Source organism: Glarea lozoyensis (assembly GCF_000409485.1).
Source record: "Glarea lozoyensis ATCC 20868 chromosome Unknown GLAREA1, whole genome shotgun sequence".
NCBI lineage: Eukaryota > Fungi > Ascomycota > Leotiomycetes > Helotiales > Helotiaceae > Glarea > Glarea lozoyensis.
The window spans coordinates 604,358-629,844 of record NW_007360983.1 but is presented as its reverse complement, the minus strand read 5'-3'; the positions used below and the strand labels follow the sequence as shown (position 1 = coordinate 629,844).

The window sequence follows — 25,487 nt, the reverse complement described above, 5'->3', positions numbered from 1 at the left end:
AACAACAATGAGCTCAAGAGCAGACGATTTGAAACTGTTGAATAGAATCCATAGTTCCGGGCAATTGGCTTTATATACCCACCTGTCATTGTTGACAGGAAATGGGGGAAGCTAGCCATGTAGATCTACTAGGTTGCTCTCACCCCGCACATCGGTTACACCAAGCTCCAGTACTCGAACTGGGACGAGTCCCACAATAGACTTAGACTATAGAATGTCAGTTGAGAGTTGACAGTTTCGTTACCGGACTAGTACAGCTGATTGGATTTTGCTTTTAGTGACAGGAATAAAACCATTGGACCCTTCTTTTTGTTTTAAACTCTAGAACGGCTTTTTGTCATTGAAATCCCAGATATAGCAACATCATCAACAAAACCTACATCTCCAATCCGAAGAGCAGCGGACCCCTCAATTCTCGCTGGAATTACCAAGAATCAGAATCAAACAAACTTTGGTAGCTGCAGAATGCATGCAATCAAAGATGGAAAGATGAATATGTCTTGCCTTCTGGGGTACCTTTTGGCGGCACCGGAGCCATGCGGATACGTAGACAAAAGGGCCGAGAAAGCTTCGGTCTTGAATGTGGATAGCGTTGAGGTTGAATCAAGCATTGAGTTTCCTGGGCGGGAGTATTATCGCGGGTGTATTATGCGTCTCCACTTTCGTGTTGGGGATGGGGGTGGTTGAGCTTCCCCGGATGGAGAATGCGCTAATACCGGCAATGGAGAGATATTCGGTGTTTCGTCTGGTTGAGAAGCTGAAGGAAGATAATAGCTCTTTGCTGAGAATAGCTAATTGCTTTCAGTATCAACATTTATTCAATTACAAAAGGCTCTCCGGTTCTCTCTTCCTCCCTCAATGTTGGTAACCAGTTGTAAAACCCCCTGCCAACAGCTTCGCTAACGCAGACTTTTCCATTCCCCGCATCCCCACGTATGGAAGCTGGGGCTGGCGCCATCAACGTTCCTGCGTGCCGTGTGATGTCATGGCACAATTACTAATACCAAAGGAACATAGAAAGTCCTCCAGAAAAGGGCCGACGACGGTTGTATTATGAAGTTGCGCGAAATACAAAGTAGCAGGACGTTGGGAGTTTGGGCGAAAGTTTGGGCGAGCAAGAAGCCCTGTGCAGATCTTAGGGCAATCGGCACCGAAGATGTCCGAGATTCGGGCCGGCTGTTTTGATTTTGACCGCAACGGCACATGAACGGGATTGCAGAATCCGGTCATCGACAAGAGATAGGTAACTTCAGATTCACACAAACTTTCCGCCAGACTTGGTTCCTAATAATCCATCAAAACGTAAGGATCCGGAATCGAATGGCACAGAATCAGTCTCAAGGCAGAAGAGAAAAAGACCGACGACAGTTCTGGCAAGACCTTCATTAACTTGTCCGTGGGCGTGGATTCTTCACAAGAGATCGTACTTTTAATTGAGATCCCGGCTTGCGTGAATTACGTTCAGAATGGCTGACCGAGATAAATACTTCGAGTTTTCGAGGTGACTTTTTCTGGATTTTGTTTTGGAGACGACCGAGGAAAGGCAAGATGTGCTGGTTAGACAAGACACCTGTATCAATCTGTTTGACACGAACGGGTAACAAACAGTTATCAGAGTCTCGCAGTTCTGAGTTATCAACAGAATTGCAGTGACATCCTCGTTAACCATCCCCCAAACCAACAACACCCTCCTTTCTCACCCAACAACCAGCGTCCTCCCCCACAACCCCTCCTCCTCCTCAATACTCCTCCTAATATTCTCACCCCTCTTCCACCCATGTCCCTCGCCCTCAAACACAACAAGTCTAACATCCTTGCCTAACCCCCTCATCACGCTCTCCATCTCCACAGCCTGTCCCATCGGCACAACCCTATCCTCCCTGCCCTGCAACAACACAAGCGGACTCTCAATCCTCTGCGCATGAAAACAGGGACTCCTCTCCCTCATGATCCGCTCTTTATCTTCGTCCGAGGCGTCAGGCGGGAAGATGAGATCCCAGAGATAATGACTCTCGAATTTATGCGTTTTAGCACCGAGATCCTTCAGGTTGCCGACGCCGTAGAGACTGCAGCCCGCGGCGAAGACCTTGGGGTGAGACACTAGAGCTTGGAGAACAGAATACCCGCCTGCGCTGCCGCCGCGGATGCCGACGCGGGTGCGGTCGATGAGGCCTTCGTTGGCGAGGTAGTCGATGCAGGAGAGTGTGTCTTCGACATCTTTGACGCCCCAGTTGGAATTGAGTTCTTGGCGGTAGGCGCGGTTGAAGCCTGTTGAGCCGGTGTGGTTGACGTGGACGTAGGCGTAGCCTCTGCTTGTGAAATATTGGGCTTGGAGATCTAGAGCAGGTGATTCGTGTGAGGTTGGACCACCATGGATGGAGACTATGAGGGGTGGTCTTGTTCCTTCGATACCTCGGAAGTCTGGGTTTGCAGGTGGTGCAAATATGGCGTACGCTGTTCCTGCGTTGCCATGTGTTTTGGGGAAAGATATAGATCTTGCAGGGGAGAAGATATCGAGAGGCAATGGGATACTGGCCGAGCTCTTTAGCAGTTGCTTTTCAATTGGCTTGGTGATGTCAATGAGGTAAAGTGCTGGTGGTGTCTTAGCAGTAGATCCAATGACTGTAAACTCCGCGTCTGAGACTCTCGCAAGTCCATGAAATTCAACGTAAACCAGCTCGGTATGTAGCTCAGTTACATCCTTAGTAACTGTATCGTAGACAATAAGACCATTGACAGCCTTCCTGCAATACGCAATGACCCATTTGGTGTGAGTCAACTGAATATAAGTAGTACTAAATCACCAGTCAGCGTTCACTCAAGATCCAAACCTGAGCATTTGAACTCACTTCCCCAACTTAAGTTCCCTAAACCCAACCTCCACATCCTGATACCCCTCCAAAACAACCTCCTCCACCCCATCCGTGGTAGGATCCCATTTATACAAATTCCAAATCCCCTTCGGATCATTAACAAACCACAGACTCCCATCCCACGCCCATCTAGGCTGGCAAATAGCCTGTTCCCTCGTCTTGCCAGCGACATACTTCCCTTGCAACAAGTTCCCATCATTCCAGTCCGCAACATAAAGTTCCGACCCCGTCCACGGCATATCAGGATGATTCCACTGCATCCAACACACGCGCTTCCCATCCGGACTAAACCTGGGATGCGAATAGAAATCCGCTCCCGTCACCACAACCGTAGACTTGCTCGCACCCCCCGAGCTAGTCTCAATCACCACAATCTCATTCCTAACCTCCGTCCCATCCTCAAAATGCGTCTCGCGAACCGCGAGCGTGCCCGTCCCCACCTCAGCATGAAAATCCGCATACTTCAACACCTTGCCACTCGGATCCGCCGTGACGACCTCCGTCACACTCTTACTTGAAACATCAAGATTATACACCAAGTTGGTCTTCGGATCGTTGAAGATGATGTTGCGACCGCCGTGTGGGACGAAAGCCGCACCACCACCATACTCGTGGATTTTCCCAGCGGCGGTATACTCCTTGGGGAGAATCTCTACATCTTCTCCTTTCTTGCTAACACTCAGAATGGTAGACCGTCCATTTTCAGATGGTCGTCCTTCCACCAGGAAAATTTCTGCTTCATCTTGTTCGGTGTCAGAAGTGGGGTTTGGCCGAGACGCGTTCGTATGGACTTCCTTGAAATCTGTACTGCCCGCAGCGATAATTTTTGAGGTTATAGGCGATTTCCAGGTTCCGAACGGAGCAGATTGAACCATGTTTGCAATATCGTCGTGTGGTGCTGGTCTTGTAACCTACGAGAAGATTGTTTGAGGTTATGAAATTTGCCCAGCGAGGTACGACCCTAATAGCCGAATTGTCTCCATCAAAATTGAAATAGAAATCTCACCTATGACTCTTATGAAATCCACTTAGTGACTCAAGATTTAGGTCATCACGTCAATTTCTTCCAAATCAGGTAGTTGACTAAATTCTCACTCATTTACTATTTACAATATCTCTGTGGCGGTACACAGACAGTCGCTGCCCTTGAGCATTAAGGAAAGCCACACACCCAAATTATTATGTAGCAACCTCTTATGGAGCCTCAAGCCTTGTTTTGTGAAGCTCTGGTATTAGGATTTAAGACTATAACTGAGCACAGAACGAGATTAGTAATACACGAAAACTCGACTCCAAAAGACAACCCCATTCTTCAGACAACAAGGCGCGCCAGCCATTGAAGTTTCTCTTTGCCAATCTGTCACTCTGTCACTCTGCTACCAAGTTACCTTCATCACTCAACCATGGAAACCATATTACTCGCCAATTGAGTAGTGGAGAATCATCGAGGTAGAGACTCATATCCGCCGGTTCTTTCCTCGCGGGTTGTGCTAAGCCTCTCGCGGATAGCGGTGAGAACATAGGCAATGAAGAGGGCTATTGTGTTAGCTAAGCCAGCGCCAAAGTGTTTCCTAAACTTACCAAAATTTGCTGCGCCAGCAAATGCCATAATAGAAGCGCTTGCATTGTCCCATCCCTCGACCTCTGGATCCAAGAAGTAATATTCGAATCTGCCTGTAACAGCATTTCCAACATAAGCCCAACCAGTGTAAAGGAGTGACAAAGCCGTGATGCCGAAGATATGGGCCCATAGCGCCTACTAAGATTAGTACGGAACTGATAATTTGGGAAGCAGTAACTCAATCTTACATCAGCACGTTTGATACTGCTAAACATCGTAATCTCCATTAGTGCAATGAGAGAATTGACAGCGTATTTGGAGACAAAATAAAACTCCCTGAACCGGCCGTTACCGAAGATTTCGTTACCTAAATCGTATTAGAAGACAACGCGACAACAGTTTCAGTTGGTCATACCTGGAACAACAGACTGGTTGTTTGGAATCAAGACAAGCCATTGGACCCCAGCGGCAAGAAACGGGAAACTGTTGACAGCGTAGTAGAAGATACTGAACCAGGCTCGATTGTGGGTCGTTTGATTTTGTCGGGGTGGCGAGAACATTGCCTGCAGACGAGTAGAGAATGATCGTGGTTGCGTGTCATGGTGAGGATAGTGAAGATGCATAAAGGTCCAACTCTGTGGTCAAGATTAGTCCCCGAGGGAATGGGCGCACCAGATGTGGCGATCGATCAGCAATTACGAGAGCACTTACAAAGGCGATCCACGAATAAAGTGCCTGCATGAAATACGCAATATTGGAAAAATTAAACACAGTCGACCATCCAATCTGGTTTTGCTCAACATCGTAGTTGGCGATCAGGATAAGACTGCCGGTGAGATAAACGCTGACGATAAATTGGAGTGAGACCAAGGTCTTTTGGTCAATGATGACCCATGGCGAGTGAGTAATTCGAAGAAAGATTGGCTTCTCGTGGTCAGCAAATTCCTGAGGAATGTCTCTGAGGACTTACATGATCAGTCTTCTTGCGATCCTTTGGGAGTAGAGCAGTTGAAGAGGACATCTTTTGTGGTTCAAGGTGACGAAGCGAACAGAGAGGAATTCTAGGGAACGAACGTATTGGATGCGAACTTGTCAAAGCCAAACCCGAAGGTTTACGAGCAAACGTCCTGTGTAAAGGAACAACGACGTGGAAAACGCAGAGAGGTCTAGATGTGTGTTGAGAAAAAGAGGAAGAAGAAAGAAGGATGAGAATGGTATGTGAGGAAGGTTGAGTCGCCATCTAGCTCGTCTTGTCCTATAAAGGAAAGTGCGAAGGAAGCTACATCTTCGCAGCACAGAAACCTTCGGGGAGATGGATTGTAAGATCTAGATCTTGACAAACTGGAAGGACCCAACATATTGTCGAGACAAAAATGCTTTGGTGTAGTTATGTATAATAAGCACAGAACGGGCCCATCCGACCATTCTATAACTAACCAGCTACGAAAGTCAACTTGCCATTGTCCGACAATTGAGAAGATCATGAAAGACCTCGCGAGCTAGTAATTAGACAACTCAGTAGTCCGAAGAAGATATAATCAAAATATCGGCAAGAAATCTTCGAAGAACAGGATCTTTTCCTAAACAAGGTACGGGTAACTCCTCACCAGAGCTGGCAGTGTGTGGCCACAAAGGGATGTGAAGGGCATCTGAGGTTTACGTGTACGCAAGAGAATATAAGACGAAAAAACGTCAGTTTGTAGCTCCCATGACAGACAATGCGATATTCTCCGTGGAGTGTTGGATCATGTTGTTGTTGGAAAAGGATGAAGGTCGACACCTGGCTCGCGGAGGACAAAATAAGTGGCAGTCACCTGCCCGTAAATCTTAGAATAAATAATAAGTCTACTTCGAATAAAGCTTTAAAAGTCTTATTTACTTAAAGTAGTTAACGAAACAGTAATAATGTTCTAAGTTAATCCACTAAATTATAATATTTCGTTAACTTAGTTAAAGAACTATTCTGGTTCGACTACTACTTATTTTGTCCTCCGCGAGCTAGGCTCGCGGAGGACAAGATAGGTGGTAGTCTGTGTATTTCCTCACTAAAATATATAACTTTCGATAAGTATTATAATAAGGAATTTTAATTGTACTTTCTTAAAAATAAAGATACTTAGAAATAATTAGTTAAACTCTAGTAATATCTACTTTATTCTAATTATAATCGTTAAATTTCTATAGAATTAAAGGTATATACTCGACGTCCGGTAAAACTATAGTCTTTATATTAAGAGAAGAATAACTTCTTCTTTTATTTACTAAGTACCCCTTCTTAGATAAGTAAAAGATAAATTTACTTATAATAAAGTTAATATATCTAAAGCTAAGGTATTAATCTCTTTATATTATAAGTTATAAGAATATCTAATTAGTATTTTATTTATAATAAATTATAGAAAGTTGTGTATTTTAGTAAGGAAATGCACGGACTGCCACCCATCTTGTCCACCGCGAGCCTGGGCAGTCGAGACCCTTGAAAGTGGGGCCGGATTCATGAAGCCACAACTTTTGTTCGCGTCTCCCAAATCCAAGGTGTCCACAACTCCAAGCTCCTTAAGGTGCACAAGACAACTTCACCAGTTCGCGACAACCACATCGCAATCGCGCCCGCGACAACACGAATCCCGCGATCAAATCTCTCACCATCATATCAACCACCTCTATCTCAAGACCCTCCGAATCCCAAACCTCTCCATCGCGCATCCCCAATCAACCTCCCACCATGCTCTCCGCCCTCCAAAACCCACGGCAAGCCGCCGCGCAGATCCTCAACTTCGGCCTCATTCTCTCAACCGCATTTATGATGTGGAAAGGCCTCTCCGTAATCTCAGACTCCCCATCACCGATTGTCGTCGTGCTTTCCGGATCCATGGAGCCTGCGTTCCAACGAGGAGATCTACTGTTTTTGTGGAATAGGAATTTCATGGAGGAGACCAAGGTCGGGGAGATAGTGGTGTATAACGTGAAAGGGAAGAATATCCCGATTGTTCATCGGCTGGTGCGGAAGTTTGGCGTTGGGTGAGTTGGAGCTCTGGCCTCGCTGGTTTGGGAAGGTCATGCTAATATATGGTATAGGGAGGCAGCGAAGTTACTTACTAAAGGCGACAACAACTCGGCCGATGACACTGAATTATATGCCAAAGGACAGGATTACATCGAGCGAAAAGACATCATCGGAAGCGTGGTGGCATACATCCCTTTCGTAGGGTACGTAACCATCCTCTTGAGCGAGCACCCGTGGTTGAAGACGGTGATGTTGGGGATAATGGGACTGGTAGTCGTTTTGCAGCGAGAATAGAGTGGAATAAAAAGTTATTTAATCACCTCTTTCCGTGCAGTATCCAAATTAATATCTTCTCCTTGGCTCTTGATCTATTAACTCAAGGATATAGCTTCTAGATGAACGCCTAGGCTAATGGGAAAGCATAGATATCCGACGTTATTTCGGGATGCACTTACACAGTCTATGTTTAGAAGGAAGGGCCCAAGGGGTTAGTGATACCCAAAGCGCCAATGTTTCTTATGTGTTTGATAGAACGAGTATGCAGGTCGGATGTGCTACATACTTCCTCGGACTACAAACCCAATATATCAATTCTTCAGAGAGCTGAGCTCAGGGCGTGAGCGGTGGGACTCTTATTTGAAATTCGCATGTGACTGCGTGAGCTGCCTCCATTTTAAGATCATTTTTATCAGTACATTCAAACTCGTAGACAAACAGATAATATCCTCATTCCACTGTCGAAAATGGCGTAACAACGCTCGTCGCTGATGACCTGCTAAATCCTGGAATCAAGCCGGGAAGTACACCCGAGGCATCAAAAAGCCTTCCTCACAGACCAGAAAAGAGGTCTGACAAAATAGTAGTTAACGGTCACTTACTCTTAAGCCAAACCTATTATACAAGTCGTAATAATTTCGATTCAACTCTCATAAGACCTCTCATAGAAAAATTCCAATATCTCGATTCAAAAACGCCCTCGCTCTAACACCTCGCCAATAACACAAGAAACCGTCTCAAACATTAACACAAGGTATGTCCAAAGAAACACCACCCACCCAAACACCCCAAAAATCCTTGACCAAGCCAACCCCTCATTCCAAACCAAACCTCACAAGCCCTCCTCCTCCCCTTCCCACCTCCTCGTCCCCAACTTCCTCACCTTCTTCAACGGACTCCCTTGCTTCACCACCGGCCCCTCACCCCTCCCACCCCACTCGAGCTATTCAAACTCAACCTCTCCATCTCCCCCATCAAATTCCGACTCTCCCTAAGCGGCTGTCTCTTACTCGGACTCCTCCCCTGCAACTCTCTCCTCAGACTCTCAACCTCCCTTCTCAACCTCTCATTCTCATCTTCCAAATCCCCAGTAAACCCCCCATCACACCCAGCATTCTCCTTATCATCATCCCCAAGATCAATAGTCTTGGTAAGAATTTCTAATTTCCGATCAACATGCTCCTCTTGTCGCTCTTGCTCGCTCGCAAAACTAGCTTTCCATCTCCGCATTTCCGTTTCCATCTGTTTCTCCATCTCAGAGAAAACTTCTTCACGGACGTCCATTTCAATTTCCACGATGCGGTCACGCAGGCTTTCAAGATGGGCTTCGCTTTCCAAGCGACGGTCTTGTTCTTCTTTGAGTTCGCTTCGGAGTCCGTCGATTTCTTCTGACATGCGAGCAATTTCCAGCGCGGCGATCTCCATAGTTTCTCGTTCCGAATCGGTAGGTGTTCTGCCTCCACCCCTTCCTGGTGAAAAGTAATGTGAAGCTGTAGATTGGGCCATTATTGTAGAGGTGACCGAGGGTATCCTGGGAACTGTAACTTCTCGCGCAAGAGCTGAATAGCGGAGGATTTGAGAGGTTGCATTGAAATCACCGACCGGATCTGCCGTTACTATCATGATTGCCTTTTGAGGATTGCGGTGATGGGAATGTGACTGTGAGTGATGTGAAGGCGTTGCTGAGGATGAATGATTTGGAAACGAATTAGAGAAAAGGAGTTCGGTTAATTTGCATTGTCGGAATGGCACAAGATTTGGCTGTAGATTGTTAGATGGCGTCAAAGAAGTTACTGTCAGTACGTACCTTAATTGAATTCCCAATATCTGACTGCATCTGTAAGCATTGCCCCAGATACATCAAACTCTCATTGATCTTTCCTGCTTCTTGCAAAGTAGCGCCAGCAGTCTTTGCATCTCGAGCTCTTTCACTTCCTGCCAAATCAACAACGGTAAGAGCGCTTCCGCCCCAAGGACCAGGCATTCGGTTCCTTCGTCTTTTCTTGACTTCTACACAGAAGAAGCCATGAGATCTTGAGCTCACACTATTCGAACCGGTACCCGCAACTCTTCGCTCGTGAAGACCAGCCTCTAAAACCATCAAAGCCTCTTTCATGGTTCCACAAATGATCTTTCTTAAACCTGCGACCACCTTTCTATCTGGGCTCTGCTCGGTCGGTTTGAAAAGCAAAGGCCGTCTTCGGTAGTCTTTCGTCGACTTGTTTGGAATTGCTGGAGTGAGTAGATCAAAGATTCTATCATTATACACCTCATACATGCTTATAAGAATCGCATATTCGGCATGTTCATCAACATTAACTGTGAAGTTCGCGATATCGGGTAATTGCGGTAGGACGGAGGGTCTCTGTAACATATTTCGTCGCGGTGTAGGTGGTGGTGCATACGATTCGCCCTTTAATGGAGATTTAGTAACGTACTTTCTTGCTTTCGCGACTGTAGATTGCATATAGGAGGGGATTGCATGGAAAGTCGACACTGTCGCTTCTAGAATACTATGCTCTGTGATTGTATCGCGTACTACTCTGATACCTCTAGGACTACCTGAAGAGCAATCGGAGAAGGGATATGATCCTGGCATGTTGCCTACTTCAGAGGAATTGTCATGGATTGAGGGGATTCGTACTACCATTGGTGTTGGCGCTCGAGAGCTTGCTCTTGAAGGTGCTGATTGATCGCCATACATCGTGTCGAGGAACATTTGAGCAGACATTACCTGAGCCTCAGATGGATCCGAGGCTGCTACAGTCGCATGTAGAGAAGTTGAGGTATTAGGGTCGAGTATTTGGTTTGAGATCGATCGAAAGAGTACATCGAGCGCGAGTTGAGTGAGACCTCTTTGCGTCTTGGATCCTAGAATTGTATGACTCTGATCGCATCAGCATTTTCCGCTTTGGTGATTCTTGTCTATGGCAAACCTTTCCAGACCCAGTAACTCCAAGCGTCGCCAGTAAGCCATCTCGTCCTTCCCCTCCTCGAGGTCCAAGTACACCCTCAACAAGTGGAAGAACGCCAGTACCTTCAAAGATGTCGAGTTGGGACGCGCTCTCTTCAAAAACTTCTGTAAACGCAAACTTTTCTACAGCGCGCCTTCTATTATCGTTTGGAGGATTTAGTGTGATATGTGTTGGGAGCGCATTTTCGTCGGCGGCATCTTCCACGGTAATAAATCTGTCGCCTGTCGCAAGAGTTGGATATAGAGAATTGGATGTTGGAGGAGGGCGCAATCGCAAGTATACTTGGAATAGAGAGGCTTGCGTCTTTGATTGATCCATTTTTAGCTGGTATATGCCGCGTCGAGTTGAGTATCCTAAAGTTCTCACAGATTTTGGGAGGTTTGTTGGCGCAATATTGAGTAAACACTGTCCGGACCCACTTCCTTGGTTGGCACAACAACAGCAAGGACTTTCCATCACCAACCCTTGTCAACTGCAAATAATGGATGTATCACGACAGCGAATGCAAGTACTAGTAATTAAATCTATTTCATAGGTACTATGCTTTTATGTATCTATACAATCCAGGATTTATGCTCGTTACATCGTCAAATATGCGACACACTCTAAGGGGTTACGGCCGTGATTTCGTTAATAAACGCCGAGTTGAAGTATCCAATATTCCAGAAACATATTCGCTCAGCATGACCTTCAACCACCAGCAGCATAATTACTGCCTCTCTTTCCGTCCCAAGAGTGTTTTCTTCCTAATAACATTCGTAGTTGCGATTTCCCCAGCAGCCTTCGCCCTTTCATCCGCATAACCTTGTCGTCGCTGAGCTCGACCTCTCTCAATTGTTTCCTGGCTGAGATGTCCAAATCCATTTCTTCTCTTGAAACATGCTTCCAGTAACACGTTTGCGTCTATCAATCGTCTTGGTATTGTTTGTACAACCTGGAAAATCTCCATTGGATCAGTGACCGCTTTGATTTCCGCCTCGCCGAGCTTGAAAATGGTAAGTGCAATTCGAAACAGGGTCTTGCTGCCCTCGTAGAAGAAAGAATCCCAAACGCGAAGAGTCGATTCGATAGGAAGAGTGCCAATAAAACATGACATGAACCAAGCGGTAGTACATAGGGTAATTGGTGGTAATCTCATGGAGACTCGTCCATTGCCTGCGGTTCCATCAAGCTCGCCGCCGATTTTGGCCCAAACTCCGGGCATCATATCCTTAATGGCTATCATCAATACACCCAGGTCAACATTAGCTCCTTCGAGATTGAGTTCGTGGGTGCCTGGTAGATAAACACGGGTAATAACATTGAGCATCCAGAAAGACTTTTCCTCATCCATGAACAGGAGTAATAAGCCAGCCAGGAAATTAAGTGACTGACAGTATCCAATCTTTGGATTGTAAATTGAGAATGCTTGAAGAACGTTTCGTAATGATTGAAGGATGGGAGTTTCTGCGTCTGGTGCTATCTCTCCAGGAATGGGATCCGGCTTGAATTTGATATTGTCCGGGAACGTTCGATTCAAATCTCTTTCAATGATCTCGTTATCTGTTTCGCTAACTTCGCCATTATGAGCCTTTTGTAGAAGGTCTGCATAGACACCTGGATGTTTTTCTAGCATCGCTGGTCCACCAGCATAAAAGAACCAAGCCGCTCCTCTCCAGTCTGGTGGTATCCCTTTCCGGACAAATCGTTTGACCTTCACAGACTTGGCTGGAAATGTTTCTGGGTGATCTGTCGACAGATTATCACTCCTCAGGAGCGCTACCCACTTTTTCCGCCGTCTCGCAAGATGCTCATTATATGGGCCGTTCCAAGCCTCAAATTGTGCAACCGGGACATGTTGTGTATTTTTCCTAAATCCATAACGATCCCGGGTGTCATCCCATGTCGTTGGCGCAGCTCGGGTAGCTGGCCTGCTAGGTGGTTGTGGTGTGAAATACGAGCCCTGGACGTCAAGAGTTTTCGGTTTCTCGCTACTCTCATCTGGGGATGCATCAATCGTGCTCGCTCGAAACATTGCAAGAGAGTCCCTTATCAGTGGTCCCGTTGGCACGTTCAATGAATCATTCCCGCTCTCGTCTGACCGCAACCCCCTTCCCCTCTGCTGAGATTCAACACTCATCCGCCTCCTCAAATATGGCTCGTCAGTTCCAGAATCTTGAAAACCGCCCTCGTACATGCCAATTGCATCATCCACACTCATACCCTCGTCTTTGCCATAGATTGAAGTCGCCGAACTACTCTTCGTCATTATGCTACTTCTTTCCGTTCCGATTGTGCCCATAAAGCTTGAATTGGTCGTTAGAGCAGACCGAAAACTCGCACGAACTTCCTCGTTATCATTTGCGGCCGATCGAAACATTGGATCCCGCCGGTGGGCAGAGTAATTGCTATCCGGACGACTCATAACCCTTCCTGGTCTGTATGCGGAGTTATTTAGGTTTCTTTGTCTGGTGTAAATTGACTCGGCTGCTTGATAGTCGGGGATTGAAGCTGCTGGTCGTAGCGGTACTGAAGGAAGATTGCTGGCAATTGATCTCGACGAACTCGCGGACAATCCTCTATGTCGTGGTGGAGACGCCTCGTTCAAGGTGCCATGCTCGTTGTATTGACTCCCAGAGAATGTGGACACGCCTTGTTGTGTCGCCCTTGGTGAACCGTTCCTTCCCGTTCTTTTGATACTTGGTGTCCTAGGTCGGGAGAAATTCGCAACTCCCTCAGGTGTCTTCCGCCCCTCTTGTGACTGTGACCTATACCCATTATTCAGAGCCCGCAAACGAGAAGCTTCCGAAGGCTTTTTGTGCAACCCATGATTCGATTGTAAGGGATAAGGATTCGGTGAAGAAGACTGGGTTTGTGGGGAGGAGTTAATTGAGCGCGGGGCTTCGCGTGAGGGTGTGTGAGAGGTCGAGGGTCGTTGGTGGTAAGCTCGAGGGTCAGAATTGGGTAGGGAATCCTGCCTGTGTGGTCTATTATTTGCGAAGAACGATGGTGAAATGGGCGACGGAGGGGTGCTCCTGTTTGGTGCTGTTGGTGGTCTTGCTAGTGGTTTGCCTGGATAGAGGCTGAACTGTGAGTTTTGTTGGCTTCTCTGCCTCCTCACATGTAAGTGCTCAGCATCCAAATGTCCAGACGAGTCGACGCCATTGACACCGTATGCCAGACTCATCATCTCTCTCCTTTCACTCTGCGTAAACCAGCGAGGTCTCCACCACAGGCGTCAAGACCTGGATTCGTAAAGGCTTTGCTCCTATGTTGCCCAACATGTATTATTTCGGGACGTGCCGAGTACGATCATTAAAGAAGTTATGGATGCGAGGAATAGGTGCAATTGTTGGTGAAGGACAGTCTGCCAATTCGACCGGTTACTTTCTTGCGAGCAGTATTTTGTGGAATTGCGTGAGGTCAGTCGTCGAGACGGGGTTGGGAGAGATGTCGCAGATATTTGTTCGCCTCTGCGGATGTTTCAACGGCGTCTTGATGATTTCAAGGGAGTGGAGTGAGGTCGCCTACAGTAGAGATCAGATCTCGGTCGAGATATCCACTGTCCCACACCAAGTCGGAACGCAATGGTCCAAGCTGCAGTAATCCCACCTCGACCGTCTGACCACCATGAGGAGTTCGAGGACTAAGCGCACCCAATCTTAAGATTATAGACTGACGTATGCCATTATGAGGGTATATTTGACAAAGGGGCAACGACTATTACTTCTGCTGTGTTGATTGAAGCTAGCCGAGAAGTGTAAACACAGAACGTAAGTGTAAACAACAACAGCAGCCAAATGTTTGAGATGATACACTCGATGATACTGTACCAAGCGAAAAGTCGCAACACAGCAAGCTGCAGCATTAATGGAACAAGCCGCCAACTGAATCAATCACAGAGAAGACATATCACAGCGCTTTCTTATTCAGGACAATTCAGACGAAGTCGATTCATGACAGCCGCGACTAAACACTTTAGATTTGCGCCTCAATGATCGGTCGCGGATAGCTGTGTTGGCGCGTTTCTACTCACAAGCCTCATCGCGTTTGCTGACACGTTTGCAGCGCTTGAATCAGGGCATTCTAGACGATCAAACTCCCAGGATACGTGAACGATTCAAGGTTTATTTACTTCTGGAACCCAATGATTGTTGTTCTTTTCCTCCGAAATGACGAGATTACTTAGCCCAACGTGCCCCAACCCAGGACCAGGTCGCGATGTCCGGGTCGTAAAAAACTAATTTCGCGTCATGGTCTTGGGGGATCTTCGTTGCCGTGTTTTCCCTGTCGTAAGGATACGAACGAAACGAAACGAAACGAAATGCTGGAAACAAATAACACTCAACGGGTACCGCTGAATTTTGAAGAATGTCAATAACCTCACGAACGTCTGAATTTTATGATAAGAGTCATGCGGAAGTCTGAGCTTCCCCAACGGTTTACGGACGGTCCATCAGTTCGTTCACAATTCGCTTGGGCCTTCTATTGATAAAAGTCAGGTGCGGGATGAGAACTAGGATGGAGGGTTGAGTGGGAGATGAAGATTCGCGAGAATTGGTGTGTTGTTTATTGTCATTGGTCTAAACAAATGTGCCAGCCCATCTCCTAAGGACGTACACAAATATCAGCCAGCATATAATAATCTGTGCTCTTTCCATGCGAGACCTTGAACGCCTTTATGAAGTGTCTGCTTTCTGCTCTGTTGTCCGTCCTCCCCTTCGCCCTCTCGGCCTATCTAATTCTCGGCATATGTGTTGGTCATGATCTAATATCAGAGTCATTTTCGCATCTCACTTCGCATATTTCCTGGTATATTCTCTAGCCTCTCTGTTGAATAACGGTCGATCGTTCTTGAATTTCTCTGCGGCGCTCGTCTCGACGGCATCATCTGGTACAGGCTCTGCAAGTAAATTCTGCGTTGCAGTAAGAACAGACATAATTTTGCTAGATGGCTTCCATGCCTCTGGTTTGAGGATACCAATACACATCGATCCGTGCTCGTCAAATGTGACATTTGGATGCCAGATTCGGGTCTTGAAGCTGATCTTTGGGGGTTTGAAAGGGTAATCGGTAGGCAGCACGAGGAGGAGTTTGAATTTGCCGCCCTGTCGAAGCATGTCAGTTGCGTGCAGTGTAGAAAAGAATATAGAGCTGCCGACCTCATATGGAGAGCCTTCTGGTCCATCCATCACAATGTTCCAGTTATGCACGTTCCCTTCGTCAACTAGATTGACCGCAATGCCTTCCGGTGGGTTTCCCAGCACCTCTGCCAGCTCCTGTGAACATGTCAGTATATTGCAGAACACACTTGGAGAACCTGAGACTGGAGGCTCACTTTGGTGATCCTCTTCTGGGAGCTCGCCATGATGTCTGCTTCTCGTTGTGGGTATGTTGGTGGGGTGAAACTGGATGCTGGTTTGTTGATATTCGAAGATTCTACCGCCAAGGAAGTGCTAGCTCAGGATCGAAGTGTGCTACTGAGAGTCAGGTACAAGTAGTTTCGCGATGCAACAACGACTTGTATTCTCTGTGACGTCTCGAGCTCGAAGTTCTGTATGGTGTTGTGAAGCTCGAAGACGTAGCCATCAATTAGGTGGGCTACTCGTACAGCAGGGTTGGTGGGGAATCCCTGTCAGTTTTGTTCCAGAAACTATAAGCGGGGCTGGGCTGGGCTGTGAGTTCAACCTACAGTAAGTTGTCCCAACTCCCACCTACTTCCATCGCTTTTCAAAGACAAACTACCTAGGTATCATTTTCACTCTTTGATGATTGCGCCCTCCAGACGTATATAAAAAATGGCACTCATTGGGAGAGGATTTCTTAGCAAACGCAGCGATTTATAGATCCGAGGCATTCGTGGCCTCGATAGGCCTTTTTTCTGGTTATCGCGTCGTACTCCGTACTGGGCAGCCGTCTCTTCAGAGCACAGCTGCATCAGCATCAGTGGTAGGCAAGTTTTCAGTGCGCGAATTTACTCATCATGGTGGCTTCGCCATGCCTATGGTGGAGGTCGTTGAGGGAATGGGGATTGCTTCACCGCACCAGCAGCGACCAGCACAACTTCCACCTACGCCTATTCGTATCGGAGGCAGAGGCCATGTTCTAGCTAAATTATGGCTCGCAAATGCTGCTATGGATTTGGAGAATGTACTGGATACGGGCGTTGAGCCGTTTCATCCCGCTTCTAAGTGCAAACAAAGTCACATCAACAGCATACTAGAGCCGACGCGTGATAGTGAACGTTTGAAAAGAAATCATACCGGTTTTCAACCCCGGGTTGATGGCGGCTATCATGTCGTGGTCATTGGCCTTGGGCTAATCGTGCCCCATCCTGTCTCAGCTACAGCCTACTCCAAGAACATTCGACCTCAAAAAACGCACGTATTCAGAGTCAACTTGCGTATTCAAATGAGACGCAGTAGTATGCTCATGAGTCGTAGCCATGGACCCATTATCAGCGCTGTCTTTGGCTGGTAATGTCATTCAGTTCGTCGACTTCGGATGCAAACTACTCTCATCTGGGCGTCAACTTTACCAGTCCAGCTCTGGCCAGCTCAAATGGGACGAGGAGATCGAAGTTATTACGAAAGATCTCCAATGTCTCATTAGCAAATTACAAGAGTCGTTTCCAAGCCTCAATCGAAGTGGCTCTGTGACCAAAGAGCAATTTGAGGAAAGAAAGTCACTCGAATCTATTTGCAAGCGAGCATCTGCCATTGCTGAAGAGATCATACAGAAGCTCGATGGACTGGTTGTTCCAGAGGCTGCGAGACTCGACAAAATGAGGCGCAAAGTGATCAAGACACTACAACAGCTGATTAAAGCCAGTTGGCAGACTAGCGAAATCAAAGACTTAATGTCGAGATTAGAAGAACTGCGGAAAGCTATTAATACCAATATCATATATTTCACGAAGTCAGTCTCCGAATTCAACGATAACACAGACAATCTAACAAAATCTTGAAGGCAGTCTGTCGACGCTCATAGTATTCAAATGTCCAGGCGGTTTGACGAGCTTGACAGTAATACTCAGGGGATCCTCACATCTCTACTAAACAGCCAGCGCGAGACCAATCAGGGAACGGTGACAGCTATTGCCCAGATGATGAGCCGCCTGGAATCGCTGAACTTGGAAGAACACCGTCAAACAGATAATATCCTAGTCGAGAAAAGCAACATACCCATTTTGATTGAGGTAAGAGCAGGCGAACAGATGTTAGCCGTATCTTCGGAGGAGGAGGAAAGACTAAGACACGAGGTTAACCTCGCGATCGTAGAGGCATTACAATATCCAACCATGACCAACCGATATGAGGACATCGGAGAAGCTTTCCCGCAAACCTGAGAGTGGGCATTTGAACACCCGGCGGACAAATCTCTCCCACGAACGAATCTAGCAGGAATGGCTCACGACTGGCGAAGGCATATATTGGGTCAGTGGAAAGCCAGGGTCCGGAAAGTCAACACTAATGAAGCATTTGTTTGACGATGAACGGACGAAGAAATACCTCTTGCATTGGGCTAGGAACAACCCACCGGTGGATTCCCCATTGCACCTTGCTACCTTCTTCTTCTGGAACAGCGGTACGGCGGAGCAGAAATCGCAAGCTGGCATGTTACGTGCCCTTCTACACCAAATATTGGATCAGTCGCCTGGTCTCGTCCCAATCGTCTTCCCTGACATATGGGCAGCCGTGTATTCACGATTCCTGGATAGAGAACGACGCAAGACGAAGTCACTCCCAATGTTAAATACATGGAAATTACAAAATCTCAAACTCGCGCTTAAAACGCTGGCCAAACAGACTCAGATGCCTCTCAAACTGTTGTTCTTGATTGATGGATTGGACGAATTTGACGAAGATCCCGAGGACCTAATTGGGATGGTCCGAGAAACAATAGCGTGTGGTAAAGGCCGCATCAGGTTTTGCTTGTCTAGCAGGCCATGGGTAATTTTCGAAGATAGCTTTGGGCAATTTGCAAATCTGAAGATGTCGAACCTGGGTAAAATGCGTGCAAATACAGCCTTTCAACGACTCGCAGAAGCCGAGCCAGAAACAACAGATCAACTTGTACAGGAAATTGTACATAAAGCTGAGGGTGTGTTCCTCTGGGTTCGTATTGTCGTCAAATCACTATTGAGCGGAATGCGGAATCTAGACGACATGTCAGACTTATGGAGGCGGTTGGAGCTACTGCCAAAGGAGCTGGAGCCGCTGTATGAACATCTGGTGGTAAACATAGAGCCAGTATATCTGGAATGGGTCTCCAAGGTATTCCGAATCGTTCAAACCTCCCGTGGCTTTGATTACACCACCAATTATCTGGAAATCCATCAATCCAGATCGCCAGCTCGTCGCAATCCCCTCACTCTGATCGCACTACACTTGGCAATCGCCGAAAACTTCGATCTGAAAGCAGCACGAGCTGCGAAGCCCGGCCCATTGAGGCTAGATGCCAAACCTTGGCAACACAACTGATAGCACGTTGTGCAGGATTCCTCGAAGTCACGACACATGGCGTACACGACACCGTCGCACCAACCTCTTGCGTGTCATTCTTACACCGAACCGCTCGAGACTTCCTAGAAACAAAAGAGGGTTGGGATTATATTGTTGCACCGACTCTAGGAACGGCGTTCAACCCCGTATACTCTCTAATCAGAGGTTGTAGTCTCTGTGCGGTGCTCGACTGGCACCTTTACGGCGAAGGACACGCGTATCGAGTAACAGCAGATCTGGTAGCCATGGGAGCTTGCGCTCTAGAGCTGGTTTCGCACGCAAATGCTCAAGGAATCGATTTGAATAGTATGTATAAACTGTTTGAGGAGCTAGGCAAGGCGATGGGCTGGGACGAAATCGGACGGCAGAAATTAACGGGACAGCTCATTTCTCAGAGAAATTCCCAACGGGCATTCTCCTTCCTCGAACTTGCGGCGCTGTTTGGCTTATGGCAGTATGTTCTGCCGCGGATAGTGAAGTCTTCACACGACGAACGCAATTCGCTTCTGAATCTACTCTTGAATGTAGCGGAGGAAGTACCTTTACTACCATCTTCCAACGAGGTTATCTCTGCTTTACTACATCTGGGCGCAAAAGCGGACGGTAATATGACTGTTAGGACTCGCCTGATCATGTGTAGGGCTATGGAAGACACTAATTTGGGGAAGAGGAAACTTGAGGAATTCGAGAGCGGATTTTCTGATGATGACCTTGACGAGGAGAGCGAGGAAGATGAGGTCCAGGAAGTTACGAGAGCAGAGTTTATTGCCAAAAGGGTGAGGTACGCGGCGGATTAGAGAACTTTGGCCATTCGGGCTTGTCAAATTGTTCGACTTTGATTTTGTCGATGCACCACTCGATTCTGCGCTGTTTGTGTGCTAGTCCCCGAAAATGGTCATATTATCTTCAAGGATTCAGGATGCTCACTTATTCTAAAACACTACTCGTACGTAGCTCCTCTCCGACTGATGAAAAATGTCACTCTTATATTTTAGATGTAGGGGTAATTTTGGGGGGTATCATTGCATTGCTTATGTTTAGGGTGGACCGCCATTTAAGACTTCTGGTTCGGAGTTATTCTATGAAGGTTTAGATCCGTAGTATATATTTGTTTGTACACAGTTGGTTAGGCTGGAGCGAGTGGACAACGTTTTAGTTGATGTGAGTACTGTAGATGACGGTCCGATTATCCCAAATTGTAATCATTCTTCGGTGTAGCAGGACGTTAATTTTGAAATTATCTGGATGCTATACAAAGATCGGTATTGGCTTCTAATGCTAGTAGTTTGTGTATGGTATCGCAGAGAGACTCAGATTTTTCGAACGCAAGTAACTACTGGTGCTCGGCTGCTGAGGTGATTAGGCGACCTCGGCGACCTTGGGAATCCTTCGGCTGGCATCGTAAGGAAGTACATTGAATGTAACCTGAATGTTAACCCGCTATATTAAAATGATACAAGAGGCGTTATGATTTCTCTCTTGGCACAGTAATAAATATAATAAGTCGAAAGTGACGAAAAAATAAGTCTTCCGATTCCAGGTTATATAAGCTTTAAGCGACGTCGGCGACGTTAGGATCCTCCTACTTTGAATGCGGGGAACTTTCAACTTAATGTAACCTGGGAATTGGTAATTCGATATTGAAATGAGTACGCGGGGTAAGAGGTGCTCCAGCGTTACAAGATTTAGGTATTTCCAGAAGAAGATGGCACCGTTTCACCGTCGGTCAATTTTTTGCGAATGAAAGGTACCAACTCGCGGGTATCGGCCTCGTGTAATAGAGCAGATAATGCTGTTATTCGGGATTTTGATCATGCTATCGTTCTTTTACAACACAGACCTTCAAACTGCTGAGCCATTTAATCGATCATACAAACGTCGTACCTCTCAACCTTCAATTCAACAAGCATATAAACATCCTCCAAATCCCAAACTCGGGCCCAACTATCTTTCCCATTAACCGAAAAAGAAAAGAAAAGAAAACATGCAATTCTCACTCGTCCTACTCTCGGAACTCCTCGTCTATGCCCTCGGCGCCTCCGCCGCTGCACCAATTAATCTATCCAAGCGAGCCGACAACATCCAGTTCCAAGTCTGCGAAAATGTGGGGTATACGGGGAAATGCGTTACTTTCCAGGCTGAGCGAGGGGATTGCGGTTTGTTTCCCAGATCTTAATTATAAAGTTTTTTTTGGGTGACGTGAGACTGATGGTATGGAAAGTGGATATCGATACGTTCAACGATCAGGCTTCTTCGGTAAGGGCGTTTAGCGATACACATTGTTGTATTTATGCGTAAGTGCTCCGTCTAACGGTATGGTTGAAGGAAGATGGCTGATTATGAGGATAGGGATTATGGATGTAATGGCAAGAGATTGTGTGGGGTTAATGTTAAAGGGATTCCGAATTTGATATCGTATAATTTTAACGATATTATGAGTTCGTTTCGATGCAATTAGTAGTTGGGGTTTTGGGATTTTCGGGCATGAAATATTGGCTGTGATTTATTAATAACTCGGTTGAAAATGAAAATTGATGGGAATTAGTGCCATACCTCAAACTAATGCGAGTTGATGGTGATGGGGAATTTTCATTCGTTTGGGATGACTTTCGAGTGCCGAAGTTCAAGGAGGTCAACAAGAAGATCAAGGTACACGATGTAGTCATGCTCCAAAAGTTCGTCCGACTTGCATTTTTTGGTATTATGCTAGAACATATCGATTTCTGACCTATTCAGAGCTCGTGGAATCGTCCGAGCTTCAAAACGAGCCTGGACGTATAAAGAGGTCGATGGTGACTGTGATTCAAAGTCAACTCAACCATCCTTCAACCATCCTTCAATCATCTATTTACTCATATCACCAATTACAATCATGTATGTTTCCAAAGCATTGCTCGTTGCTGGTCTAGCTGCCGTGACTTCGGCTTATCGAATCGATCTCTGGAAAGATTACAATTACCAAAACACTCAACGATCATATGTATGTTGACTGATTCATTTCCCTGTTACATAAGTACCCCGCTTTTGTGAAGTTCTAATTTGTCTTCTGCTGGGACAACGTGTTGTACATCGTGCTCTCACAACTGAGTCGTACTTAATCCAGAGAATTCTTCCGCTTGATCATGTTACGAATCTCTTTAGAATTTGAACTAATCAGCAACTAGACTACCGCGTAAGCATTCTCCGCCCTTTCGCACATTTAATGGGAGGATACAATAGTTGACAATTAACAAAGTGGAACTCACTCCCTCGGCTTCTCCGCCAAATCATGGATCTGGACCAGCGCAGCCGGTGATGGCTGCTGCGTCGTCTTTTGCCGAGGAAGCACAGTATGACCTCCCGAAACTCTCTGTGTCTGTTACTGACATGTAACTAGAATGTTGGGAAATATTGTGGTGGCGCAAGGAAGGCCGAGTCTTCTGCTGGGACCACAAAGGTTGTCATCGGCTGTGGAAGTGCTACGTTGAACTGTTAGGTTGGGAATTGAACACACGGAGGTTTGAAATGCAACTACATGACAAAAGCAGTGTTGGAATCTGTTACGCGGGGGCATCACATACACGAAGATTGGAGATGTAGTTACATAAGAAAAACACGGTCGATAAAATTCACACTCATTTCATTTGAGACTCTTCTGCCAAATTTACAAAGTGAACATGTTTTTCAGCGTACTTTATGGCATTGGAAAATTGTGTTATTAACTTACCAGATGACAAGTGTATGGATGTCTTTCAAAACAATAAATTGAACTAAGAAGTGTTGTTAGAGTGAAACCTTACTCAAAAGCCTTTACCACTGTCAATCTTATTTCATTGTTTGATCAATCATCCTAGAAAGACTATGTATGTGGACGGGGAAATAACACAACAATCATTTTATATTTTAGAGATTTATGCACTTGGGACTTGTGTATTCGAAGGTTGCTTGGTTGAATATTTGGTGTGGTTCAACAATAGCGCTTGAATCCACAGTTGTGAATGAAGACTGTTTGTGTTTCCAGTGCAGGATGTAACTCACAGGCATTATAAATTGTGGCCATCTCATTACCAATGACATCTCGTAGCTTATGAACTCAGAATGATAACATTTATGATTTCGTACGAGGAAGATATCATTGTAAAATCATACGCGAGACTGTCATGATACAAATGTTGCCTAAAATGGGTGAACGAGAATTTCCGCTATAGAAGTGATTAAACTAAATCGAGGTTGCTTGCCAAAATATAGTGCAATCCTAGCATACCAGACTCAACAGAAAAGGAAAAACTCATTTTAAAGTATTTCAAATAGATTCGGAATAAAAAGTGAAGATCTTGCTACGAGTCGGATTCGACCCGACGAAATCAAGTTAGCTATATGGACTTGCCCGTTAGACCACTCCGGCATCGTAACTGTTTATTTCAACATCACTTATGATTGGTGTTCATTGAAGCTGTTGATGTTTATATATTGAATCCCTTGCATAAACTTCGGCTAGAAATGCCGTTTGGTCGCTCGAACCGGTGAATGGTAACAAGCGGCGAGCATCATTATTCGGCACATGTCTGGGAATTACTCTAAACGTAAAGTCTACGAAGAAACTGATCGGTAGTTGATAAAAGGAGTCTAAATAGAATTGAGATCATTTGTCACTCGAGTCCGCAGTCTTTTAATCAATGAGTACGATCTATCAAACGATCAACGGTCATTCATATGGCATATTTTTCCATCTGGACAACAAGTATACTCGCGGTATTTGTGAAGATTGCATAAGGATTACCGGCCGTGCATTATATCGAAAGTCGGGAGATTGGATACAAAGCTGAGTACTATTCGTACTCTTCTCCCGTGTGCTACGCGCCTGCTTTGTGTACTTTTGCGACTTTGCTTGGTGGGGAAAGATACTGGTGTCCTGTTACACCTCTTCAAAAGAAACATCGTGCCCGGAATTTCTCCCTTTGCTAAAGTCACTTAGAGAGTACCAAATCCCTTCGGGTTGTCATGAATTCAAGCCCGGCGCCAAGAATCAGCCAAAGAAACGCGTCGAAGAACTAAAGAAGAATTGGCTAAGGGATCACAAGATTTCATCTTTCTTGTTACGGGAGTTAACATAGCCTGACCTGGGCCTAAATTCCGTAAGTCTCGACAACTCAGACTCCAATCCGTCCATTCGTGGATAATAACTATTTTGATGGTATCAAAGGTACTGGAATTCTTTTCAATTGATCTAAACAACATGTCAATGCGCAAGCAGACATCCTGCATCAAGTAAGTGTAGGTAGAGCTTCGGAGGCCTGACTTTGTTGTGCATAGGTCTCAAACTAACAAAGCACGTCTATCACGAATGAGGTACTCGTATCTAATTGTTCTTGGGTGACAACTCGAGAGATGGGTATCTGATGCTTAGGGATGGCCCCAAAGTCGATAGAACAGAGACTTTTGAGTGTCGGCTCGAAACAGTGTGGCATTTTCGCGGAAATGCAATCACACCCATTGCGAATATTGTGACCCCAGACAGTGGCTGTAGTTTTGGGTGTTTCTGTTGTCGACCAAAAGTCTCTGCAAGATACTATAACCAAAGCATATCAATTTTCTTTCTTTGTACTGCTCCGCTTTCTGCTCCGAGTTGCAGATTACAGACACGCCAACTCCACACAGTAAGCAGTAATTGCTTCAATATGCCTTAAAAAAGACCAACTACGCACACGATTAGTATTGAAACGGACTCTTTGATAGGTGAGCTGATGTTGGGTGATGATTTTCCCAAGTGAAGTTGACGAATCCTTTTCGGATTAGCGTGTGACAAACACGCTAGATCGAGTCATGTGATTTAAGATGCATCATCCTTGTCGCGAAGGCAAGGGCTCTTGCTCTGATTGTTACATATCGACATTTCAAACTCAACTTTATATCTTTCGTTGGTAAACGGACGATAACAAGTATAGATGGGTTGCAATTGACCTCAACTAGAACGCTAGTCAAATATAGGGCGTATGATGATTTCCAATCATCTTGATTCATGTCCGTCCAAATCGGCAAAGACGGATGGATATGCAGCAGTGAGACCTCGCATATCTTCTTCAGCGGTATGTAGATTCGAATCTGCAGCGGAAGACTGGAATGTTACGATCGAGTAACCAGACCTCACATCTACCAAGTACCTGGGTATTGTCTCTTCTAACGAAAACATGTTCAGCTAACCTTACCAAGACCCACTAAGAAAAAGTCCATGGAGTTCAATTCATATCGCGCAGAGAACAAATCATTTGTTAAACTCGCAGGATCTCTGGAATATGCGCGATTTTCAAGATTGGCGTCTTCTCTGGTTGTTGC

General features: G+C 45.9%; 10 protein-coding genes across 10 annotated transcripts; 5 read left to right on the top strand and 5 right to left on the bottom strand.

The window, feature by feature from the left end:
- Positions 1-1,696: 1,696 nt before the first annotated feature.
- GLAREA_08864 (alpha/beta-Hydrolase) lies at positions 1,697-3,748 on the bottom strand (the record flags this gene model as incomplete). Its single annotated transcript, XM_008077825.1, has 2 exons — positions 1,697-2,795; positions 2,850-3,748. 2 exons carry the CDS (start codon positions 3,746-3,748, stop codon positions 1,697-1,699), a joined length of 1,998 nt encoding a protein of 665 aa, XP_008076016.1.
- Positions 3,749-4,314: 566 nt separating this feature from the next.
- GLAREA_08863 (uncharacterized protein) lies at positions 4,315-5,455 on the bottom strand (the record flags this gene model as incomplete). Its single annotated transcript, XM_008077824.1, has 6 exons — positions 4,315-4,409; positions 4,455-4,629; positions 4,683-4,801; positions 4,850-5,069; positions 5,146-5,358; positions 5,405-5,455. The coding sequence occupies 6 exons, from the start codon at positions 5,453-5,455 to the stop codon at positions 4,315-4,317; spliced, it is 873 nt and encodes a 290-aa protein (XP_008076015.1).
- Positions 5,456-7,159: 1,704 nt separating this feature from the next.
- On the top strand, positions 7,160-7,735 carry GLAREA_08862 (LexA/Signal peptidase; the record flags this gene model as incomplete). The annotated part of the gene is made up of 2 exons (XM_008077823.1): positions 7,160-7,455; positions 7,513-7,735. 2 exons carry the CDS (start codon positions 7,160-7,162, stop codon positions 7,733-7,735), a joined length of 519 nt encoding a protein of 172 aa, XP_008076014.1.
- Positions 7,736-8,623: 888 nt separating this feature from the next.
- Positions 8,624-11,010, bottom strand: GLAREA_08861 (P-loop containing nucleoside triphosphate hydrolase; the record flags this gene model as incomplete). Its single annotated transcript, XM_008077822.1, has 3 exons — positions 8,624-9,478; positions 9,525-10,604; positions 10,654-11,010. The coding sequence occupies 3 exons, from the start codon at positions 11,008-11,010 to the stop codon at positions 8,624-8,626; spliced, it is 2,292 nt and encodes a 763-aa protein (XP_008076013.1).
- A 391-nt stretch (positions 11,011-11,401) lies between these two features.
- Positions 11,402-13,858, bottom strand: GLAREA_08860 (Ypt/Rab-GAP of gyp1p; the record flags this gene model as incomplete). Its single annotated transcript, XM_008077821.1, has 1 exon — positions 11,402-13,858. One exon carries the CDS (start codon positions 13,856-13,858, stop codon positions 11,402-11,404), a length of 2,457 nt encoding a protein of 818 aa, XP_008076012.1.
- A 1,606-nt stretch (positions 13,859-15,464) lies between these two features.
- GLAREA_08859 (UBC-like protein) lies at positions 15,465-16,039 on the bottom strand (the record flags this gene model as incomplete). The annotated part of the gene is made up of 3 exons (XM_008077820.1): positions 15,465-15,779; positions 15,834-15,950; positions 16,010-16,039. 3 exons carry the CDS (start codon positions 16,037-16,039, stop codon positions 15,465-15,467), a joined length of 462 nt encoding a protein of 153 aa, XP_008076011.1.
- Positions 16,040-16,668: 629 nt separating this feature from the next.
- On the top strand, positions 16,669-18,019 carry GLAREA_08858 (uncharacterized protein; the record flags this gene model as incomplete). Its single annotated transcript, XM_008077819.1, has 3 exons — positions 16,669-17,147; positions 17,218-17,589; positions 17,641-18,019. The coding sequence occupies 3 exons, from the start codon at positions 16,669-16,671 to the stop codon at positions 18,017-18,019; spliced, it is 1,230 nt and encodes a 409-aa protein (XP_008076010.1).
- Positions 18,020-18,143: 124 nt separating this feature from the next.
- On the top strand, positions 18,144-19,154 carry GLAREA_08857 (uncharacterized protein; the record flags this gene model as incomplete). The annotated part of the gene is made up of 1 exon (XM_008077818.1): positions 18,144-19,154. One exon carries the CDS (start codon positions 18,144-18,146, stop codon positions 19,152-19,154), a length of 1,011 nt encoding a protein of 336 aa, XP_008076009.1.
- Positions 19,155-19,420: 266 nt separating this feature from the next.
- Positions 19,421-19,972, top strand: GLAREA_08856 (uncharacterized protein; the record flags this gene model as incomplete). Its single annotated transcript, XM_008077817.1, has 1 exon — positions 19,421-19,972. The coding sequence occupies one exon, from the start codon at positions 19,421-19,423 to the stop codon at positions 19,970-19,972; it is 552 nt and encodes a 183-aa protein (XP_008076008.1).
- A 1,187-nt stretch (positions 19,973-21,159) lies between these two features.
- On the top strand, positions 21,160-22,650 carry GLAREA_08855 (uncharacterized protein; the record flags this gene model as incomplete). The annotated part of the gene is made up of 8 exons (XM_008077816.1): positions 21,160-21,331; positions 21,397-21,469; positions 21,525-21,613; positions 21,721-21,850; positions 21,912-22,155; positions 22,340-22,347; positions 22,411-22,504; positions 22,552-22,650. 8 exons carry the CDS (start codon positions 21,160-21,162, stop codon positions 22,648-22,650), a joined length of 909 nt encoding a protein of 302 aa, XP_008076007.1.
- Positions 22,651-25,487: the final 2,837 nt, after the last annotated feature.